Source organism: Eurosta solidaginis, chromosome 4, assembly GCF_040869045.1.
Source record: "Eurosta solidaginis isolate ZX-2024a chromosome 4, ASM4086904v1, whole genome shotgun sequence".
Taxonomy (NCBI): domain Eukaryota; kingdom Metazoa; phylum Arthropoda; class Insecta; order Diptera; family Tephritidae; genus Eurosta; species Eurosta solidaginis.
In genome coordinates, this window is record NC_090322.1 from 190735701 (window position 1) to 190758270 (window position 22570).

Here is a 22570-nt window from a genome sequence, read left to right on the forward strand (position 1 = left end):
AAAATGAGCGAAATCGGATGATAACCGCGCCCACATTTTATATATACAACATTTTGGAAAACACAAAAAACCTGATTATGAAATTTGACGTGTGGAAGATTCGGCATAGAGATTGCCTTTACAATAAGGAATGCTTTGAAGAAAAATTAACGAAATCGGTTAAGGACCACGCCCACTTTTATATAAAAGATGTTTTAAAAGGGTCGTAGACGAAAATAATAAGCTATATCTTAGCAAAAAAGAGCTTTGTATCAATAGTATTTTACTTTCTAGATTGAATTATAACATTAAAATGGAAAACACTAAAATTTTTTAAAATGGGTGTTGCACCGCCACTGAGCATTTTTCTATGTTTCGGGGGCCATAACTCGAAGAAAAACAAGTAAGGACGGGGCTGTCTTCGGCTGTGCCGAAGACTTCATACCCTTCGTGAATGGGGCTGAACAATAATCTTATCCCATGCGTAATCTCCAAATAATGGGCTGTATAAGATAAGAAATATATAGTGAACAGATGTACATACCTAAACGATTTTAAGATAAATATAAAAAAAATTTAAACGATCGGTTGTATGGGATATATATTAGATATAGCTCCGATCGAAATGATTTTTACAGGATATCTTCTATGATATATTAAAATATATATCACCGAGTTTCACGTTTATACTTTTTAAATTGCGGCAGGAATGACCAAAATCGTCTTTTCTGAACGATCGGTTGTATGGGAGATATATGTCATAGTGATCCGGTCCTACCGGATCCGACAAATGTCTAATATAATACAAAAATACATCCTTGTGCCAAATTTCATTGAGATATCTCAAATTTTGAAGGACTAGTTTGCGTTCAAACAGACAGACGGACGGACGGACGAACAGACGGACATGGCTACATCAACTCAGATCGTCGCCCTGATCAATTCGGTATACTTAATGGTGAGTCTATCTTCTATATTTCTCAACGTTACAAACATCGGACCAAAGTTAATATACCATTTCATGTTCATGAATGGTATAATTAACGGATCGTAATAAAATTGGGTGGCCAATTAAAAGGGTCGTAGACTTATATAATAAGCTATAACTTAACAAAAAATAGTTTTGAATCAATGATATATCACGTATCAAGTTTTACTGTAACAGGTAATGGGGAGACATTTTTATGTAGAGAATTAATTTATCTGAAAGAAAATATACAATTGAAGCTCACGCTGAGTATATAATGTTCAGTTACACCCGAACTTAGACTCCTTTACTTGTTTTTTTTTTACATTTTGTTGGCCTATGTTATTATTTTAATCTAAAGACTGCCACCATTCTTATTTCGGCTTTGACTATGCCCATGGAAATATTCGCATATGCAACTTCATAGAAAACCAGATATTGTTGATATCGGTCAGTGACAGAAAGTATCGATAGACACTAAATTGTGGTTCTTGTGAATGCATGTTTGTTGTTTTACAAGCACCTGCCCAATAGCTAAACTATTTTAGTTTCGTTGTCAATGAAATTTAATATTACATTGCTACACATGAAACAAATTAATTATTCAAAAGGCACTTATTAACTTAATGACGTTGAGTTGCAGTAATCGTAAGGTGTCATTGCGCCTAATATTATATTACTAGAAACATTTATAACTCAATTGAAACTTGATTTAGAAAATTATTTATGAACCTTAATTTTTCCAGTCGAAAATTAATTAGTGTTTTACAAGTTCAATGGGCAACGAATTTTCCCATCCTTATAGTAGGTTTGTAACATGGATAAATTACGTTGGTGCAACGCTGAAAGACGCTGGTCCCCATACCCCAGAAGGCGACTGGCCGGTATATAAAGAGAGATATAGACTGAATCCTTAGCGTAACCTGTTTGACGACCAATCGGAAAACCACCATTAACGTTATATAATAACTCTCTCCCTTTGGCAATTATTTGAAATTGTCTAGGATCAAGTTCGATTGCTGCCTCGAGATCTGGCAGCTCTGCAGCCGCTAGTATATAAAGCCTTGACCTCGTGAGCGCAGGGCACGAATGCAAAACGAGCCTCACCGCATCTACTTGCAGTTCGCACTACCTACCTCTGCTATTACAGACGAGACCTAACTTATAAGGCAGTGTCCAGTAAGTGTGCACAGTTAGTAGAAAGATATGAATAAATTTGTGAATCTAACGTCGTTATATGGATCATATGCAACTCCTGACTTCGAGTGCTGCACCTTCATTTGCCAACACATCAGCCTTTTGATTTGCGAATGAAGTGTTATGAATGTGTTATCCACAACAGATTATCGATTTGTTATCCGATTTTTATTGAGGCGTAAACGATTTGTTATCGAAAAGTTGTCGATTTGTCAAAGGGAAAAAATCGATTTGTTTTACAGTGTTATCAATAAGTTATCGGTTTATTTATTGTCAAAGTAGTATTGGTTTAAAGGTTTTACGGCTCAAAACATCGTTCCAACGTCAGTCGGGCTAGTACTAGAGCGTACCGGATTTATATCCTGCAAAGGACTGTCTGTAGCACTCCACTTAATCTCTGAAACGGATGGAACTTTAGCTAATACAGACTTAACCTTGACATACCCTTCGTTTGTTCAGCCTGCGAAGTATGTTCCTTTGACAGAGACCATACAATCCCTTGTAGTGTGGAACCAGTCCCTCTGCGAATAACTGTCTGCTCCTTATGTTTGATTGTGAAGGAGCTATCCCATTAGTTGAAGTTTACTTAGACAACATAAATTGTCTCTGTGATATCACATAAAGTGTCGAAGGCTCAAGCTATAATTTCCTAATATTGGATAAATCCCTCGAGCATCAGAGTGAACTGAAGTCAAAGTACGTCTATCTACTTATGGACATCTTAGTAGTTGTAGCAAGACGGGTTTTACATGTTGGCTGGTACAGCACGTGTTGTCATTGTTTAGAGATATACAAGGGGGACCCAAAAACCCACGCCAACGGAGACTTAGTGTACTTAGTTATTTCGGAAAACTGCCTGACATACCCGTCCCGTCAGCAGGATCTCGCTACTACGCTACAAAAGCGATTATTTTCCCAGCTTTTGCATAGCTGGCTCGATGCCCTTCTCTCATATCGAACAATAGGACAATCGTTAAGCAGCTTTTTCATAGCTAACTAGGATTGGTCTGTAAATGACTGATTTCAATCGCTTAAAGCATAACAACATACCTCTTTTTTATAAGGTGGATCTCGTTTGGCAGGAAAAGGTAATTGTGTCCTAGAAGACGCAGGCTTTAGGGAATGAGACGTTCTGCTGTCCATTGGAAAACCTTTTTTGTAATAGGTGGAAGTCGGTTTTTCAGCCAAAGTAATTACTTCATTTCTTTCTTATGATTGGTGTTTTAATAGAAAACTGTTCAAGATCAATGCGATGCGACTCAATATATTGCATAAATACCAAGTTACAGATACTTGGAAGATAGCGAGACGGTGGTATCATAAAATTACTATCAGCTTGGATATGCAAATGTTTCCTGGACCAGCCAAAATTATATCATTCCCAGTTTCCCCATAACTGCGGAAGACAAGGTCGAAGTAAGTTTTAAACGAACTGATGTCGTTTCAGCGCAACGACTGTCCAGGTGTTGTGAGCTCCAATTGAGTGTCGGAGATCACAAGACAATTATTTCCTTCAGAATACTGAACTGGGCACCGCACCGAAATATTTATTTTATCAATATAGGATGGGTAAAAATGAATTTTCTTTACTTTATATAAAATTGAAAACCCGACTTTTGGTTTTGGGTTTAGGTTACGAGACTACGCTGGAAACTTTCTTTTTTTTGGAATTTTGCCGTGGCACTTCCCTTAAAAACTAAGGCCTTAAAATCAGAACGCTTCGTCACAACTGCGAAACTTTGTATCCAATTTTTTTAAAGTTTCATACTTAAGTACACTTTTCTTGGACCTTTTTATAGGACAATCTCCTTCCGGAAATTGGTGAGATACAGATCTAAATAACAAATACTATTTATGACACGATTCGCTTGAGATCTGGTACTTGGATCGCATTGTACTTAGATTATTATTTGGAAATTTTTTTCTCCGGAAAATAAACCAGAGACAGATTCATTCCATAAAATTTTCTTTGAGAGCTTGAGTTCCGAATACTTGGTCGAAAGATAGGCATATTTGAAAAAGACAAAATGTAATTATGTTTAGTGCGTGATTCGTAAATTGGGCGTGATGCTTATGCAATCGGAAAGGCAGCCGCAGAACCAGATAGAGGGGAGAAGGCAGAGTTAGAAAGAAAATACGAGGGAAACTGAGGAGGAGGTTGAGAAAGAAAAATTGAGATTTAAAAAAAGAGAGATAGGTTTAAAGATAGATTTAGAAGAAAGTGAGGAAGTGGGAGAAAAAATTGCTGGAATGAAATACGGAGAGGGAAGCTTCGCCAAAAAATATCATTTTCTTAACTAAGTTTTTCTTCATCAGCAACACACCGGGTGAAAGCTCGTACAAAGCAAAACTTTAAATTCACAAAAAATGATTTCAATTGAAACATCTTTACTCCTTCTCAAATGTTATACAAAGTAAATGACGCAACCAAAAGCGCGACATATATTGCTGCGGACACCAAAATAAAGCTGCATATTTACTTTTGGCCAATCGAGTTAAGAAGCCAAGAATAGCAGCATCAACAACAAAGTCAACTTTGAACGACGTAGTACAAAAAAAAAAAAAAAATATTACAAAATACAAATGAAGTGGAAAAATTTTAAATAAGGAAAAAGTCTACCCTAGAAAGCACTCCAACAACCCCAATTGGTATACCTAGGCTTGTTGGGTTTGTGTTGAATATTTGCCAAAATTGTTTATTGCAAGCATTTCAAAAATGTTGACTTACACTAAGATCCACAAAAAACAACATAAAATATACTCCCCGCTGTTTTCATTTATTTACTTAGGTGCCTTTTCCACACATTTTACTCAGAGTCCATGAAGCGAATTTTCCCAGAATTTCATGCTATTCAAAGTATCATGTAGCACAAAATTATCAAAGGAAGAATAATAATTTTTGCAAATTTACTTGTATCAAAGTAATTTCCAAAATACAAGGTGCGTACATGCCAAACCTGGAATTGTTGTTGTAGTTGAAGTGTGATTAAAATATCTTTTATTTTCATTTCTAATTGTGTTTTTATATAAATAAAAACCGGTTATAAAAGTTACAAAACTTTTGTAAGAAAAATTAAAATTTTGTAGAAAATATATCTAAAATTGAGGGGTGACATAGGGTCAACTGCCGTAACGTCAATTGAGCTTATAACCAATTCCAATAGCCACAATTGAAGCTATGTCCATGTGGGAGTTTCTACATAAAATCGGCTGCCTTAAAGCCAATTGACCTTGTGACCACTTCAAGTGGCCACAAACTCGAAGCGTTTTTGCACTTTTGAATTGGTACATATAAGCGTTGTTTTGGGCTCTATCAATCGGGGTTTTCGATACGGTTCAATGGTTCGGAAAAAAATGCGTTTATGCCTACTAGAAGAACCTCGAATTCGGCAAGAGCTGTTGTCCGCCTAGCGCTTGCTTAGTTGATCCGAGTCCTACTTTCCAAAAACAAACTACGTGTATTTGTTACTAACAAACTTGGCTTTTTTGTTCAAGACTCAAAAAGAATAACATAAACAAAAGAACAACTGCTCACATTGCCTGATGTTTGAAGCCCAGCGCTTTAATAACAGCCTAGCTACCCGATAAGTTATAAGGGTGACTTTCACCTACAAAATAGTGCAGATATCGGAAGCCTTAGGCTCGGGTTCACTCCGAGTTCCTGGCAGTTCAGCTTAGAAAAGAAGTTTACCACACAACAAAACAAAACTAATAAGTTTACCACACCCTTTACCCCACCCTAGTACTTTCTTAAGGGTTTGTAAGACCTCAGGCTCACAATCAGTTTCCTTAACCCTTCTATAATTTCAGACTTGTTCACACCCCAGCGGGTTAGGGGGTCAGAATATACCCGCGGTAGGTATGCCTGTCGTAAGAGGCGACTAAAATACCAGATTCAAGGGGCTGTGTAGCGCAACCCCTCAGGTTGCCAGCGCAATATAAAGCTTCTCCAAACCCAATTGTCAACCTCACCTATCCGCGGCAAATCCTGATTTACTATCAGACGAGGTTCTCGCGACCCCAAGCTCCTCATGGAACTGAGGGTGGGGAGCGAGGGGATGGCCTGAAGGTTTAATATGGCCACATAAATCGTTCCCGAGATGGTCGGGCTAGCACCTTAATGGTGCTGTGGTACCGGAGCGTACCGGATCTGTATCCGGCAAAGGACCATCACATCGATAACACTCCCCAAAGCCTTCGGGGAGCAACCTTATCGCTACAACAACAACAATAACTACCTCAGGCTCACAACCTTGCTAGAAACTGACGCGTTAGCATACATCTCGCGACATACACCATAATTACAGGGCGGGTTATGGTCACCTTTTCAAAAACTCCAATCCGATACATAGTGACCGACGCATTCAAAGTCAGCGCCAGTGTATTGCGAATTTCCCTCTGATTTCAATTAAGCCTATTCGTTGCACGGTTACCAGCTTACATTAGACATTAGAGACCTAAAAAGTTGTATCTTATGGCCTCTACCACACCAACACATACTAAATGATGCACAGTCTCACCACCATATCAGCCGATATTGCATCCTCATTGGAACAAAACTCAAGCGTTTGCCAATGGATTTTTACATAATATATGAGAGTGGTACTGTTTTGGGGAATCCAGAAAGTGTTAACAGTTTGTTATCGATAAAACGCACTATCGAAGAGTTATCGGTTCGTTACTCACTATCGGTTTGTTGTTGGCGTGTTATCGACGATAAATAGCCCTGCTATTTATAATAAAGGTTTGTTTTCGGCGTTTTAAGTGTATTAGCAATTCGTTTTCAATGAGTTAGCTGCTTGAAATCGGTATATTTTAGATTTTTTACCGCTGTGGGTTTGTTGTAGAAGTGTTTTCGGTTTTTTAGTGACATGTTATCAGTTTGTTATCGATAACACGTTGTCGAGGGCTTATCGATTTGTATTCGATCTGATACCGATAATACTTCAAAATAAAAAGAGACATTAAGGGTCCAGAAAACATTCTGAAAAGATCTGCTAGAACACAACATAAATGAAACTCATGGAATCGAAACGGGCTCATTTATTTTCATCATTTTTTGTCATTATCCTAATCTTTATGATTCACTTTTTCTTCATCGAAAAACTTTTGTTAATAAGAGCAGAATAAAAACAAGTAAGGAAGGCTAAGTTCGGGTGTAACCGAACATTACACACTCAGCTGAGAGCTTTGGAGACAAAATATGGGAAAATCACTATGTAGGAAAATGAACCTAGGGTAACCCTGGAATGTGTTTGTATGACATGGGTATAAAACTAAAGGTATTAATGAGGGTTTTAAAAGGGAGTGGCCCTTGGTTGTATATGTGAAGGCGCTTTCGAGATATCGAACAAAATGTGGACCAGGGTGACCCTGAACATCATCTGTCGGGTACCGCTAATTTATTTATGTATGTAATACCACGAACAGTATTCCTGCCTAATTAATATATATATATATATAAAATCCAACCACCATGTTTCATCCCCCTACCAAATTTCACAAGGATTGGTTACTTTTTGTTCGACTTATGGTATTAAAATTATCCTAGACAAATTAAATGAAAACGGGCGGAGCCACGCCCATTTTGAAATCTTCTGTTATTTTTGTATTTTGTTGCTCCATATCATGACTGGAGTTGAATGTTGACATAATTTACTTATATACTGTTAAGGTAATCAATTTTTTGTTATAATTTGACTTACAAAATTTTTTTTTTATAAAGTGGGCGTGTTCGTCATCCAACTTTGCTAATTTTGATTTATTACACATATAGGAATAGGAGTAACGCTCTTGCCAAATTTCATCATGATATCTTCAACGACTGCCAAATTACGGCTTACAAAACTTTCAAATTACCTTCTTTCAAAAGAGTCCGGTGCCACGCCCATTGTCCAAAATTTTACTAATTTTCTATTCTACGTCATAAGGTCAACCCACCTAACAAGTGTCATCGCTTTATACGTCTTTGGTAATGAATTATCGCTCTTTTTGGGTTTTTCGAAATTTTCGATATCGAAAAAGTGGGCGTGGTTATAGTCCGATTTCGTTCATTTTAAAAAGAGATCTGAGATGAGTACCCAGGAACCTACATACCAAATTTCATCAAGATACCTCAAAATTTACTCAAGTTATCGTGTTTAGGGATGGATGGACGGACCGACATGGCTAAATAAAAATCTTTTTTCGCCCGGATCATTTTGATATATAGAAGTCTATATCTATCTCGATTAGTTTATGCGGATTACCGCTGCCTGTGAGTTCTGCTCAGCTGAGTATAACAATGTTAGGATATATCTTTTTCGAATGCTGCTAAGCGCCAAAGCTCATCAGCAAGATTCTGGTCCCGCTAGCCTAACCATTCGGCTATCACAGAGGTGATTTATTGGTCTTCTTATATCCCATTTCTAATCCTATTCTAGTTGCCTGCCAATCAGTCAGCTGCAATTATTCATCTTTTAAGGTTATTGGTGGACTAGCCAAAAAATGAGTATTAGTGCGTATGCAAACAAAGAATATCAAGCACTTATATACACTAACACACATTTAGATAGTCATGCTTCGTAAAATTAATAACCGCTCATAAGCCACGAAGCAGCTCAGTACTCAATTGACTTATTGAACAAGAACCCTACAAAAAATTTGGTCACAAAACTTACCCACGCCCATGCAAATGTGACTATGAATATAACCTGTGGCTGTAAAATGACTAGTCAAATGACGTGGATTGACGCGAGCGTTTTTGCAGGACTGTGTTATACGAAAACATTAAAGCGCCAAATACACGACACGAACATTTCCGCGAACATTCCGCAATCTTGTTCGCAGCTTTGGCCATACACCATACGAACTTTGGCCGAACATTAGTTCTCTTTCAGACAGCGATGAATACGGACGATTGCTCGCTGTGGCAATTAAGCGTAAAAAAATTTATAAATTTCAATGAATTCACTCAGAAATTTTTTATTGTCCATTTTACTTTTCCGCGCACGTCTGTTCCGTTCAGAAATTACTACGATTATGAGCTATTTCGCCATACACGCACGAACAGTTCGCGGAAATGTTCGCCAAAAATCAAAATATTTTAATTTTTGGCGAACATTTGCGAGAACTGGCACACACCACCATACACGACAGAAAAGGTCGCAGAAACACGACATAACGGGAATGTTCGCGGAAATGTTCGTGTCGTGTATTTGGCGCTTAATTGGAATAAGTAAGACTACAGTCTTCTCACGCTAGCAACACAAAACTAAACACAAAACTAAACACGAAACTAAACTGAACACAGCGCCAAAGTAAAACCGATGATAAGCGAAGTATACAGTGTATTACACACGAAATCAAAGTGCTACTGAGTTAAAGCGACTATAACATCAGTTTATACTCAACAATGTCATATATGTTTGAGACATATGTTTATACTCAACAATGTCATATATGTTTGAGACATATGTGTTACGGAGCACTCGTATGTATTTTCTATTTTATGTGTTAATCACTCATAGTATTTGTCTGTACTTGACTAAGTACACATTTAGACACAATTTTTTGGCTCATGACTAAGTGCACTAATTTTATTAGTACTGAAAGCAGATCTCTGCTGCCAATCCAAATGGAACTCCATAGCTCAGTCTTCATAAATTGATAATATTTTATAATATAACAATAAATACAATTTTTTTGCTAGATTTTTTCTTAAATCGTATTTGCCCTATATTATGAATTCTTCACAGGTTCTTCTCTCTTCTTCACTTTTAATTTTATGAGGCTTCTGTATTGTAATGTAGACGTCAGTCGGTCCAGTCGCTCGTATCTCCGACTTTACGGAAAATACCATTTTGAATAGAAGTGCTAAGATAAAAATAAATAATTTCTGAAACAGCATTCTAGCACATCGGAATGCAGTTCACTTTAAGCGCTGGTTTAACAAAGACTAATCTTTCAAAATCCAATTTGTATGTCTGGTACCGAAAAATATATACTTTACCTCTTATTTTTAGAAACATGATTATTGTATTTTTTCTTAAAGCTTGTTTATGTTTATAGTTTTGTTGTGGTATTTTGAAAAAGTAAACAACTTGTGGCTTATACATACATCCAGCTTTTATTAGTAATTAACAGGGCAACCCAAAATGAGCAAAAAATAAAAATAATGATTTTAGTCGCTTATAAAATGCAAAAGCAAATGGTGCCAACTGTCACTTCGGGTTGATTATTTTTGAAGAAACATCTACAGAATACAAATCCGCATAAGCTGGTTTGCTCATCATGAACGTGAAGTATTCGAAATTAGCATTTCCGCGTGGATTGTTCTCCTGTTTTGATGGTTTGCCCTGCCCGGCCACACCCCGCTTTAACCGACGCAGACTTTTATTTCTGTTTTTTTTGTTTTTGTTTTTTCGAAGCCGCTGTTTTTGGTAATACAAACCTCAGACTCTTGAAGCCCGTAAGGTAATTCGGCCGATGTAGTTTTTTTGGCTTTATGGAATAAATTCTAATGATTTAAAAATATAAACAAAAAATCATCGGCTTGGTCCTGTATACGCCCATTTGTCTCAGCGAACAAAAATTGACTATAAATATTTTTATACACTTCAAACTTTTTCTATACCTTCCCTTGCTTTTGACTCATACATTTAGCTTAATGCACAAATTCCATATTGATGCATTGCTAAAACTCATATGTTAGCTCCGACAGTTAGAAATAATCAGGAAATACAAATGCAAAACATGCTTATAAATACATACGTATTAATTGTCAAATATACAGAAATATGTATTTTGACCACCGTGGTGTGATGGTAGCGTGCTCCGCCTACCACACCGTATGCCCTGGGTTCACACCCCGGGCAAAGCAACATCAAAATTTTAGAAATAAGGTTTTTCAATTAGAAGACAATTTTTCTAAGCGGGGTCGCCCCTCGACAGTGTTTGGCAAGCGCTCCGGGTGTATTTCTGCCATGAAAAGCTCTCAGTGAAAACTCATCTGCCTTGCAGATGCCGTTCTTAGTCGGCATAAAACATGTAGGTCCCGTCCGGCCAATTTGTAGTGAAAATCAGGAGGAGCACAACGCAAATTAGAAGAGAAGCTCGGCCTTAGATCTCTTCGGAGGTTATCGCGCCTTACATTTATTTTATTTTTTTATGCCATATTGAGTATAGCTTAAAATACTAAATTTTTTTTTGTGAAACGTGTGCATATTTGATTGATTTAATAGTTACGAGTCACAAAAAAAATATACAATTACATACATTGGGTTGCCCTAGTCATTCGTTTTTCGGTTAAGCTCGTCTTGTTTATTTGAACAACTGTGCAAATGAGCATGTATTAAATCGAAAAATGAGTCAGTGTGGTAGGCAGAGAACGCTACCATCACACCACGGCGTCCGATATTTGCTATAGAGATTCTATATATGAGAAAATTTTGGTGAAAGAGTGAATGGAAGTGGGAGAGGGGGTTGTAGTGGGACTGAAATAAGAAACGGAAATGTGAAGGTTACTGGAATTTGGAGTGGTTGTGGGTGTAGTAATGGTATTGGGAGTGGAGGTGGGATTGGAGTGGAAGTAAGAGTGGGAGGAAAACAAATAAAAAAATGTATGGACAAGAATTATTTGAACGAAAACCGACACTGATGATGGCACAACGCCGAAACCGGTTTGTCTCAAAACCAAATTTGATAAAGGATGGCGGAATCTCGTTCCAATATACATTAATTATTATAAAGAGGAAGCTAGAGTAAAATAGAATGGAATAGCTACTGAAGAGAGGAAGCGAGATTCAACTTTTAAATATAGACAAACCAAATTTCGGTCAGGGGTACTCAAGGTTTTGTATAAAACTGTTCATTAGTTTGGCTAGGTTTTCTTCATTTTTTTTTTCAATTGACTAAATATTTCTTACAATATTCTTATGTACGAGTTAGCTCAGTGAGTAAGAGTACTCGACTGTAAAAATGCGGACCTCGTTTAGAAACTCACTGATATGACAGTTACACAAAACAATTTTTATTCTTTTTTATGTCTACACATATGTGCGTATATGCAGCGGAGAGAGATGCACAAACACATGCATATATCTTATCTGAGATGCACCCAAAAGTAGGCAATTAGATATCTGTGGAAGTATCACTCACATATACACGTGCATATGAGAAGCTATAACGTACATCTGTAGTTATGTTATAGCTGGTAATTTTATAGCTGGTAGCAAATTTTAGGAATAGAAGCGCCTAGAAATATGTCAACGAGGAAACCAAAAAGTATAAAAGCAGCAGCAGCTGAGACACGACGAATGAGTTTGATTTAAGCACGCTATCTGTCGAGAAGTAGTAGTGTTATTGTGAAGTACTTGAATAAAGGCCATTTTGCATTTTGCATCTGTTATTTATTCAACAGATTAGTGATTCAAACGTTAGTAGAAGGTTGCAAATAAGAGGAATTGCACTAAATTCGTTACAATATTAAGGGAAGCGTTACTATGTCGCAAAATGATTCTAATTTTTACAACTTTTATGAAAAGGGAGAGACATAGACCCACCAATAAGTATAGTGAAATGATCTGGATGTCGAGCTGAGTTGATTTAGCCGTGTCCGTCAACTAGTCCCTAAATTTTTGAGATATCTTGATCAAATTTGGCGAACGGGTATATTTGTGTGTACGATTATATATTTGTCGGAACTGACGGATCGGACTACTGTAGCATATATCCCCCATACCACGGATTTTTCATATCTTCATAAATTTATCCCAATAAAGCTCAATACCTCGACGATCATATGCTTTCGTATAGTCTGTAAAAATCGATGATATCGGTTGTATATATAGCATATGTCCCCTGCAACCGATTGTTCAGATAAATAGCTTTACGTAGTTTCAGCCCCATTTTAACAGCTAGGGACTTTAATTTTCATCAAATGGTTACGTATAGGCCATTCATTGTTGTCTGAGAAAAGTGTATAGATCGATCGTATATATAGCATATATCCAATAAAACAGATTGTTTAGAGAAGAAACTTTCGGATATTTCTACATTAACAGCTTTAAGATTTAAATTTTACCAAATGCTTACGCATACGAATTCCTGATTATTATGCACCTTCTGTTAACGTTCGAATCGCTGAACTATCGAATAAATAACTACGATATTCGGTATGGCAAAGTGGTCCTTATTTACAACTCTACTTCACAACTACCATTATCGCGTACTTCACTGATAGCATGTCTTAATTAAACTGATCGTTTATTCCTCAGCTTGTGCTGCTTTTATACTCTCTCTTGCCTCGTTCACGCTTTGTCTTCTAGTTATATGCGTGTGTATGTGTGAGTAATACATTGTGCTCTCAGCTGCTGTCTACATGTATGTAAATGAAATATTCTCTTTGCTGTAAGATTCGCTGATTATATGTATATGAGGCTGCTATGTAGCTTTGATGTGTACATGCACAAAAGTGTGGCTGCTTGCTTTGATGTGTACATGTAGATAAGTGTGCCTGCTTGCTTTATTGTTGTTTTTTATTTATTTAGTAGCAGCATAGTGATGTATAGAACTGCTAATATTCGCCACAATATCATGCAGATCATAGGAAACGTGAAAATACCGATTAATTCTTCGAATGGGATCTAGATTTTTGCTCAGCTCTTTTCAGAAAAGGTATGAAGTCTTCGGCACCGCTGAAGGCAGTCCCATCCTAACATGTTTTTTCAGGGGTCTTTAGGAATTTCTTTTTGTGTGCAGTCTTGGTCCTTTTCGTTTAATTAGACTCGATATTTGCATATATATAATTTGTATAATTTGTAATTTTAGACATTATTAGTTATATTCGTTATAAAAACAAAAAAAGCAAGTACCTAATTCTAAATAATTGTTTTTCCTTCTCTTTGCAGTTAACCAAACAAACGATCTCGGCTAAAAAAGTATTGAATACAAATCACAGTACCGCTCGATAAACTAAGTATTAAGTTTTAAAAAATATAACTCAAAATCAGATGCAAAGATTTGAGAACAATTGCAAAAAACGCTTATAATGCGTTTATCGAAAATTTCTCATCATATTGGTTTTAAAAATGCTGCACATAAATTTGAGCAAAAACAACAACAAAGTGAAGAAACAGCGAAATTCCAAGCGGCAGCTGGCGGCAAGGTGTGGGTCATTCGAAAATATTTGAATAGTTATGTTTTCTGTGAAATGTTTTAATTAAAAAAATTCTTTAGTGCTTAGTTTTAGAATTAAAATTTGTTAATTATGCGGCAAATTTGGATAATGTTCTGGTAGTTCCCCCGACAGCAGAGCGGGCATCATTCAAAACCTTTTTCTCGCACCCTTATATTTGACTCGCTTCTTCGTATTTTTTTCCAAACGTTTTTTTGCGTTCTACATTTTTCAAGACAGCTCAAATTTTTTACCGCTGAATGGTATGCCGAAAACTACCAAGCCCCAACCACTTTTTGAAAAAAAGGTGTGGTTACCCAAATTTATTTAGGTCTTTAGTTCATTCTAGTGTTAGTCTAATGATTTCACTTATAGAAACGAAATCTTATAAGTAGAAATACTGTTTTGTTTAATTCTTATATTTGTTAACTTTCCCGAAAGCGCTCACTCACACTTCCACCAACCGCCTTTGTATATAACAATTATCCCAAAAAAATCTTTGATCTTTTACCTTATTCTTACCCAGCGCTTCAGCGGCAGCTATAGTATCTACAGCAACAGCAATTGTGGAAGCACGCGCGGCAGTGGCAGTGGCAGCGGGAGCGGCGTCAGTGGTGGCGCTGCCACCAACAATCGCAGCAGCATTGGAAACGGCAGCTGTGGGTCATCGTCGACGACCTCAGCATCAGCAGCGTCTACGGCAACATCAGCCAAGCGACGTAAATCAAAGCACTCAAAGTGCTTTAGTAGCACAGTGTTTCGCTGTTGTTTACCTTGTCGCGGGGGCGGCTCAGCAGCCCCCGCTACAAGTCCGCCCAGCTCACCCGTATCACCTGCGGATGATGTGAATAACGGAAAAAATATAACAGCACTACAGAAAAAGTATGCAAAAGTAGCACAGGAAAAGAAAAGAGATATTGACACTATTGGAGCACCCTTTGCTGAATTGGATGCTGATGTAGATATTGATGTCGATCAAGAAGCAGCTGTCTTAGCAGCTAATGGTAAAAAGCATTCACTTGCAACATCGGCAACAACGCCCATATCTTTGAAAACTCTGATAAACGACGGTGACGACGAACTCGAAGCGCCACCACTGAGCGCTGCTGATATTGCAGCAGCAAGATTGGCCACAGGCATATTGGCACGCAAAGCAGAACCAGAGACATTGAGTGACGCAAGCGTGTCACCCACAGCAGCTATACAGCAGTTACCACACTTTGGTGGGCATTTAAATGCAGCGCATGGTGCAACCACCAGTGGCAATGCGCTAAGTATAAACACAGCAACGTATTCGGCGCAACATATATCACCAACAAAATCGACAAGTCAAGTGCCGGCAGTGACTTCTTTTGCCACTGCCATTGGCCACGCGAACACTGCTTTGCAGCAACAGCAACAACAGCAGCAGGCACCACCGCCATCATCCGGTGCGCAATCTGCACCGCGTGTCTCTCAATCACAAACCTCGCCATTACCGCACATCAAAGAAGAAGAAGAATCTGAGAATATAGTTGGCGCTCGTCAACAATACTCACCACCTGCTGAGGTAGGGCAGTGCACAGTCGGAGTGAGTGACAGCAGTGAAAGCACAAACGCACCACAATCAACAAATACTTCATTTTCAGCACCCACAAGCGGTGGCGCTGCTGGCAGTAGTACTTGTCATTGTCATCAAGAATTAGTTACACAAAGCGCTTCAACACCATCACCGCGTATTAAACTTAAATTTCGTAAACAACATAAATCAAGTTGGCCACGTTTGGCGCTTGCGCCTAATAGCACCGCAGGCAGCAGTGCTGTTGTTGGTGGAAGTAGCAGTGTGGGCGGTGGTGGTGGTGGCGGTAGTGGTAGCGGTGGTGCTACGTCCAATGAAACTATCGCGTCGAACGGTAGCATAACCAATACAGCAACCAGTGTTAGTAGCGGTGGTTTACAGCGCATCTCATTATCATCGGTACAACACGCATCCAGTTCTCAACTTTTGCCAGCCAGCAAGATGCAGGCCGAACAGGGCTCTATTGGTGATTTACAGAAATACCACAGCAGATATTTAAAGAATCGAAGGCATACTCTAGCAAATGTTCGGTAAGTACAAAATAATTTTTATTTTATTTCAAATAAAATGTAGATAATAATTTAAAAAATGGGAATGATTTTTCACCATAGAAGTTTATTCTTCAAAACAAAGAAATTTTCTAAAAACAAGGAAACTTGTCTTCTAAGTATGAAACCTTTCTTTATTATTTACACATTCCTTTATTCAATTAAGGAACATTTTCTACGGCGAGAATCAGTTCATCCGAAATGATGTATCGTTGCTTCAATGTTTCACAAAATATTTAATATAACTAAAAATTGCTTTGAATTCGCGTCGTACTCCTTTTTTAATTGACCCAAATCACTGCCATGGGGCGGCCTCTCTTAGAAAAACTTTTTTATCAATTGGAAATACTTGTCTCTGAATTTTTGATGTGGAGCGTCAAGGCATACTGTCTGGTAACGCCACGAATGTTGCCATAAACGGTCTACCTTCGCGGTGCTCAAAAACTAATCGGAATTAATTATCTAAATCACCATACAAACCAAGGATTTATGCTAAATCAAGCACTTCACACTCGGTTGGTAGCAATATAAGGAGAGATTTTGTTGGTAAGAATAGACGACAGGACGTTCTGCGTGGTGAACGGGGACGTCCCCACATTCGATCGTAAGCTCAGGACTTGTAAACTGTGTTATCTACCACCCGCAAGCGTGGCCTTGTGAGCCAGCAAGACCCTAGCTACTCTCAGATCAAGGGCATAAGCTTGGGCCTCAGAAAAATAAAGAACTAAATAAATGTAAGGCGCTATAATCTCCCAAGAGATTTTAGGGCGAGTTTCTCTTCCAATTTGCATCTTGCTCCTTTTTAATTTTCCCTACAAGTTAACGGGACGGGACCTACTTGTTTTATGCCGACTACGAACGGCATCCGCAAGACAGATGAGTTTTCACTGAGATCATTTCATGGTAGAAATACATTCGAAGTGCTTGCCAAACACCGCCGAGGGAGACCCCGGTTAGAAAAATTTTCTTCTAATTGAAAAAACTTGTTTCTAAAATTTTGATGTTGCTTTTGCCGTGCCGTGAACCCGGGCACTTCGGTGTGGTAGGCGGAGCACGCTTGTCAATAAATACCACAGGAGGATCGTCTAAAGAACTGTAACCTTTCTACCCGTGTTGTTAAGCATTGGTCAACAGTAAGTTTCCCCTTTAAACCAAAATATATTCATCACTTTTCGTGCTTGCTGTCGGCAAGGCGTAATGCTTTCCACGGCTGACAAATCGAGACGGCATTCCAACAGACGCGCACATAAGGATTAACACAGCGCGCCTCTTGTTTCTATCACCGCCACTGCTAAACCATCTAAAGCAGTAGGCCCGGACGGGATAATGATGCCACTGTAAAAAACCTTGACTTTAAGGGACATAAATATCTGGCGCTCTTCTTGAACTGATTTCTATCCACTTACGTGAACCCCGTAAATTGGAAAATGGTGAGGCTGGTACCGATACTAAAGTCTGAAAAACCATCTAACGTAGGATACTTATATCGTCCGATATCTACTCTCTTGCCAGGAACCAAGACACTTGGAGACGTCCTGCTTTATTTTTTCACCGCGAACGCACGACCTTCCAATTATTAGCATGGCACCGCCACTGGATTAAATGCCATCAGCACGCAACTAAATTGTGCTCTAAACTAATAACCCACACCATAGAAATGTCCTCGCAGCGCTAGACTTATCAAATGCATTTGACACAGTGAACCAAAGCACATTACTTCAAGACTTGAAGCGCTTACCCTTCCTTCCAGTCTCAAAAGGTGGTTTGTGAAATATCTGTCTGGTCGGCAAGCGTCAATGCAAGTCAGGGACGTAACATCGAAACCTAAAAGAATTAAACAAGTGGTGCCAGAGGGTGTTGTCCTACCGCTCTTCTGTTTAATTTCCATAAATCAAAACTCTCTCCCCCACCAGAAGCAGCTACCATTGTGTCTTAATTCGATGATTAGACGATAGTGGCAAACAGGTTAGACAGGGGCTAAATTCAGTAAGACTAAAATTCACTAAGACTAAATTTCGCTTTCTATGTTGACAAAATAAAATTTGTGTGGCAAATTTTCAACAGCGCCCTCTGAAGGGTTAGATAGATGAGTGATCAAATTTGTCTTGCTTTTCTAATTTGATATCGAAAAAATATTTTACAATATTTTTTGTGTCTTACCTGAAAACCGCATTAAAACACATTCCAAACTTCGGGTTTTCCCGAATGTTACACTGTTTGAATTCACAGAGAACGACTATAAACAAAATCCACTTTTTAACAAAATTTGAAAGTTTTTCCTCATTCTTTGTCAATAACGATTTTGGAGACAAACCGGTCAAATTGAGATCCTTGTTTCGGACTGAACGTACTCTTAGTGCAGCACAACGCTGAAAGAAATCTGTGTTAAAACGAAAACTTATAAGCGAACACAGTTTGAAGTAGTTTAAACTTTATGCTATCGGAAACCTCAGCCAACGAGAAGAATATCCTTTTTTTTTTACTCGAAAGCAAGCGTGTAAAAGAGATTACCCTCTAAGAAGATTTAGAGGAAAGGCAAAGGCGCCATCGTTGAAGTTTGAGTCTTCTTAGAATACATGTTGAAATGTTTAAGCTGGAAGAGGCTACGAAAAGCGAAGAGAGTCTCATGGAAAAATGTCGGTGTGAACATCGAGAGCTCCAGCGAATAAGTGCGGTTGATGAAAGCCATAGCAATGATAAACATAGTCCAGACACTAATAAAGAAAGATAGCAGGGAATGGTCACGTAATAGTGAGGAGTCCCTTGAGGTGCTTTTCGACACACATTTCCTATCGGCAGATGATACAAAAGGGGGTAATGCGGGGCTTGGTGACTGATTCAAAGATCTAATGGGCGGCGAAGACTTTCTCTAAGCTTATATCGCCGTGCCCAGATTGTATATGCCCAGTTATGCTGGTCGTGGAATGGCTTAGAATAATATGCAATGAGTGCATAAGACGGAATCATGAACTGCTCGTGTAGCTTTCCTGCCAAAGGCGGGGAAGATCGGTTATTTGTATTCCAAATAATACAGGCCCATTAGCTTAACATCATTTCTGCTCAAAACCTTTGATATTCAGCCTAGATGTGTACATATAGTCCAACACGTGGATGAAAAACTGCTCTCCTCTTTTTAGACATTGCCGGGCTTTCATCAATCTCTTTAAACGGGCGATCAGGGATGGGCTTAACAACATTGAAGTACATACAACCATAACCAGATGGATCACCTGCATGTTTAATTGCGAGAAGAGTACTCCACATTGGGGATTGTATGAGGACACGAAATCAGCGGCAGGGCGTCCTCCGCTGTGGACGCTGATTCGATGAGGGACCCTTTAAACTTATGGCTTACGCAGATGACGTTGCAATTGTCATAAGTGGAACGTGCTTTCAAACAATTAGATCGGGCGCTTCGGTATGTACATACATGGGCATCTAGTGTCGGGTTGGCTGCCAACGCGGAGAAGACGGATATGACCTTGTTTATTGTACAAGGTCCTTAATTGAATCAGGTTCGAGCTAGACGCGCATGTATAAAAATGCTTGGGTGTTATCGCCCTCTCTCTCTTTCTCATTGGGTATTTACGTATTGTAAAGACTATCCTTTACTATGGCCTATACTATGAGTTCCTTGGTGGACAGTCACACATAAAAGAACCTATGCACTTCAAAAAATAGAGTGGGTATGCAGGCGATAAATGCTTAGCATTACGAGAGTCCTGAAAACACCCCGGACTCAATCAGGACCGGCTAGTTCCTTGTAATTTAACTTCAGAACAATATTTGAGGCTGCTTGCAAGAATGGCTCCGCATATTTTTTCTGCTTTGAAGCTTCCATATTTACAAAGTATGTACGTATATGGCATTAAGTATTAGCATTTTTCCTCTTCAATAAATTCCCATCAACATTGTACTTAACGGCGCCAAATGTTGTTATTCCCCTTAACAAAATTATATATGCAACTCGTGCTTTGTTATTCCTTTAAAATGTCTTCTTAAAAGATGCTGCATAAATACATAAATCGATTGGAAAAATTGTCTACGAATTTAACGCCATCATGTAACATGTGACACTTGTAGCACGTGCCCGCCATCATAAGTATCCTGCTGAGTGTGAACATACACAAATTTCGATGTATTTATGTACGTGTTTCATGGTTGCTCCGGTGTTCTACTACCGTTAGTAAACAAGTGAACAAATTGGCTGGAAAACATAAAATACAAATTAAGTATAGAGAGGAAGCGTAACGAAGTGAAACTTTTTATCGAAATATTACTTATATGTAAGCCAGGTCTACCAAGAAATATATCTCGTGATTTCTACCATCACATAATCAAAAACACCAACGGATTTCAAATCAGCATGGAATTGGATTTCTCAGGCACCTTCACTTTATTCTGGACGTGATTTGGCGAAAGCGCTGGATTTATTCTCCGTAGAGCGGGAATATCCCATCACTGAATTTAGTTTTGATACTCGCTGTTGCAATACAGGGAAGTTGTATAAATATTTAGTGAAACTTTTCCTTTGTCTATACCAAGGATTTGATCACAGACTAAATCCCGGTTTTTCAGTTAAAGTTCAACTCAATTTGTTAGTTAATCTTCACTTAACTCAAGCTAAAGCTGAGTTTAAGCGGCCGATCTGGCAGGGCTAAACTCTACCATTAATGCTCATGTTGATAGCTAACATACTTCTAAAATCTCAGCATTTGTTTCGAAACAGTGCTTCAACTTGGGAATCATAACGTTCTCAGCAACAAAGGCATTGTTTTATAATGCCTTGGAGAAGATTTTTTTTCAACTCCACCTCTATTCGATATCCAATGTAGAATATCAGCTAGAGAAATGTAGTGGATATTCATTTGATAACTATTTCTCAAAATATGTTAAACGTTGGAGAATAATTTGAGAATGACGTTGGTAATCAACACGAGAAGAATAAGCTCTTTGATAGATCGGTTGCTCCGGCATACAGATACCTGTTAAAGTCGGGTTGACGACCATCGCTAATTGAACGGATATGGTATTGTTTACTAAAGGGCTCTGTTGATGAAACCTTGTAAAAAATATCTCGGAATTATTTCGCGAAAGCTCAACATATAGGAGAGCGAATAAAGCCTCGCGCTTTATGCATGTTAAAGAATGCATTATTGTACATAAGGTCTATTGCCCACTCTCACATTTTGTGTTTTTATTGCAGTTGCAAATCCTATTCTTTACTATGGATTCTTTCTTTCGTGAGCACACACACAAGAAAAAAATGCTTAGTATAACGAAAGCCCTGTAATAATCGAGCACGTTTTGTGTTTGTGCCCAGCGCTTACCAGGTTTCGACTCCAATTTTTAAGAAGTAGCGTACATCCTGGCAAGCTTCTAGTATTTTCCAAGGGCTCGAAATAATTTAATTATGTGGGTTCTGTTTTTCTATAGGGCTTTCGGTTTCGCCGTTGAGCAATTTTATGGTAACCCAATTGACTCATTCAGCCCATGTGAGGTCCTCATAGACGGTTCAGTTTATCCCAAACTTACCTAAAGTTAAAATTGTTAAGAACGTATACCTTGGTGGCTAATAACGCCAAAACCTAAGTTTCTAGTGGTGAGAGGCAGGGGGTTATTAACACATATGGAACTTAAGATTGAACTTGTGCATAAACTAATCGAGATAGATATATACTTCTATATATCAAAATGATATGGGGGAAAAAAGAAGTTCATTTAGCCATGTATCTTAATGAAATTAGGTATGTAGGTTCCTGGGCACTCATCTCAGATCGCTAATTGAAATGAGCGAAATCGGGGTATAACCACGCCCACTTTTTCGATATCGAAAATTTCCAAAAACCGAAAAAGTGCGATAATTCATTACCAAAGAGGGATAAAGTGATGCAACTTGTTAGGTGCGTTGACCTTATGACGCAGAATAGAAAATTAGTAAAATTTTGGACAATGGGTGTGGCACCGCCCACTTCTAAAAGAATGTAATTTAAAAGTTTTGTAAGCTGTAATTTCGCAGTCGTTGAAGATATCATGATGAAATTTGGCAGGAACGTTACTCCTATTACTAATAAATAAAAATTAGGAAAATCGAATGACGAACACGCCCACTTTTAAAAAACAAATTTTAAAAGTCAAATTTTAACAAAAAATTTAATATCTTTACA

General features: G+C 38.3%; 1 protein-coding gene and 1 long non-coding RNA gene across 4 annotated transcripts in view; one reads left to right on the forward strand and one right to left on the reverse strand.

Annotated features, from left to right (window-relative positions):
* Nucleotides 1–8999, reverse strand: part of LOC137250806 (uncharacterized) — a 56155-nt gene extending 47156 nt beyond the window's left edge. The window contains exon 1 of the long non-coding RNA XR_010953083.1: nt 8803–8999. This is a non-coding gene — a long non-coding RNA (uncharacterized lncRNA). The remainder of the gene's footprint in view (nt 1–8802) is intronic.
* The window catches only part of LOC137250804 (3',5'-cyclic-AMP phosphodiesterase-like), an 801094-nt gene that overhangs the window by 439163 nt on the left and 339361 nt on the right, over nt 1–22570 (forward strand). For 2 of the 3 annotated variants that reach the window (XM_067784344.1, XM_067784343.1), the window contains exons 4-5: nt 14032–14288; nt 14824–16385. In XM_067784344.1, the coding sequence (XP_067640445.1) occupies nt 14172–14288; nt 14824–16385 (1679 nt within the window). In that variant the 5' untranslated portion in view covers nt 14032–14171. Of the gene's footprint in view, nt 1–14031; nt 14289–14823; nt 16386–22570 lie in introns of those variants that run through there. The other variant, XR_010953079.1, reaches the window with a different exon arrangement.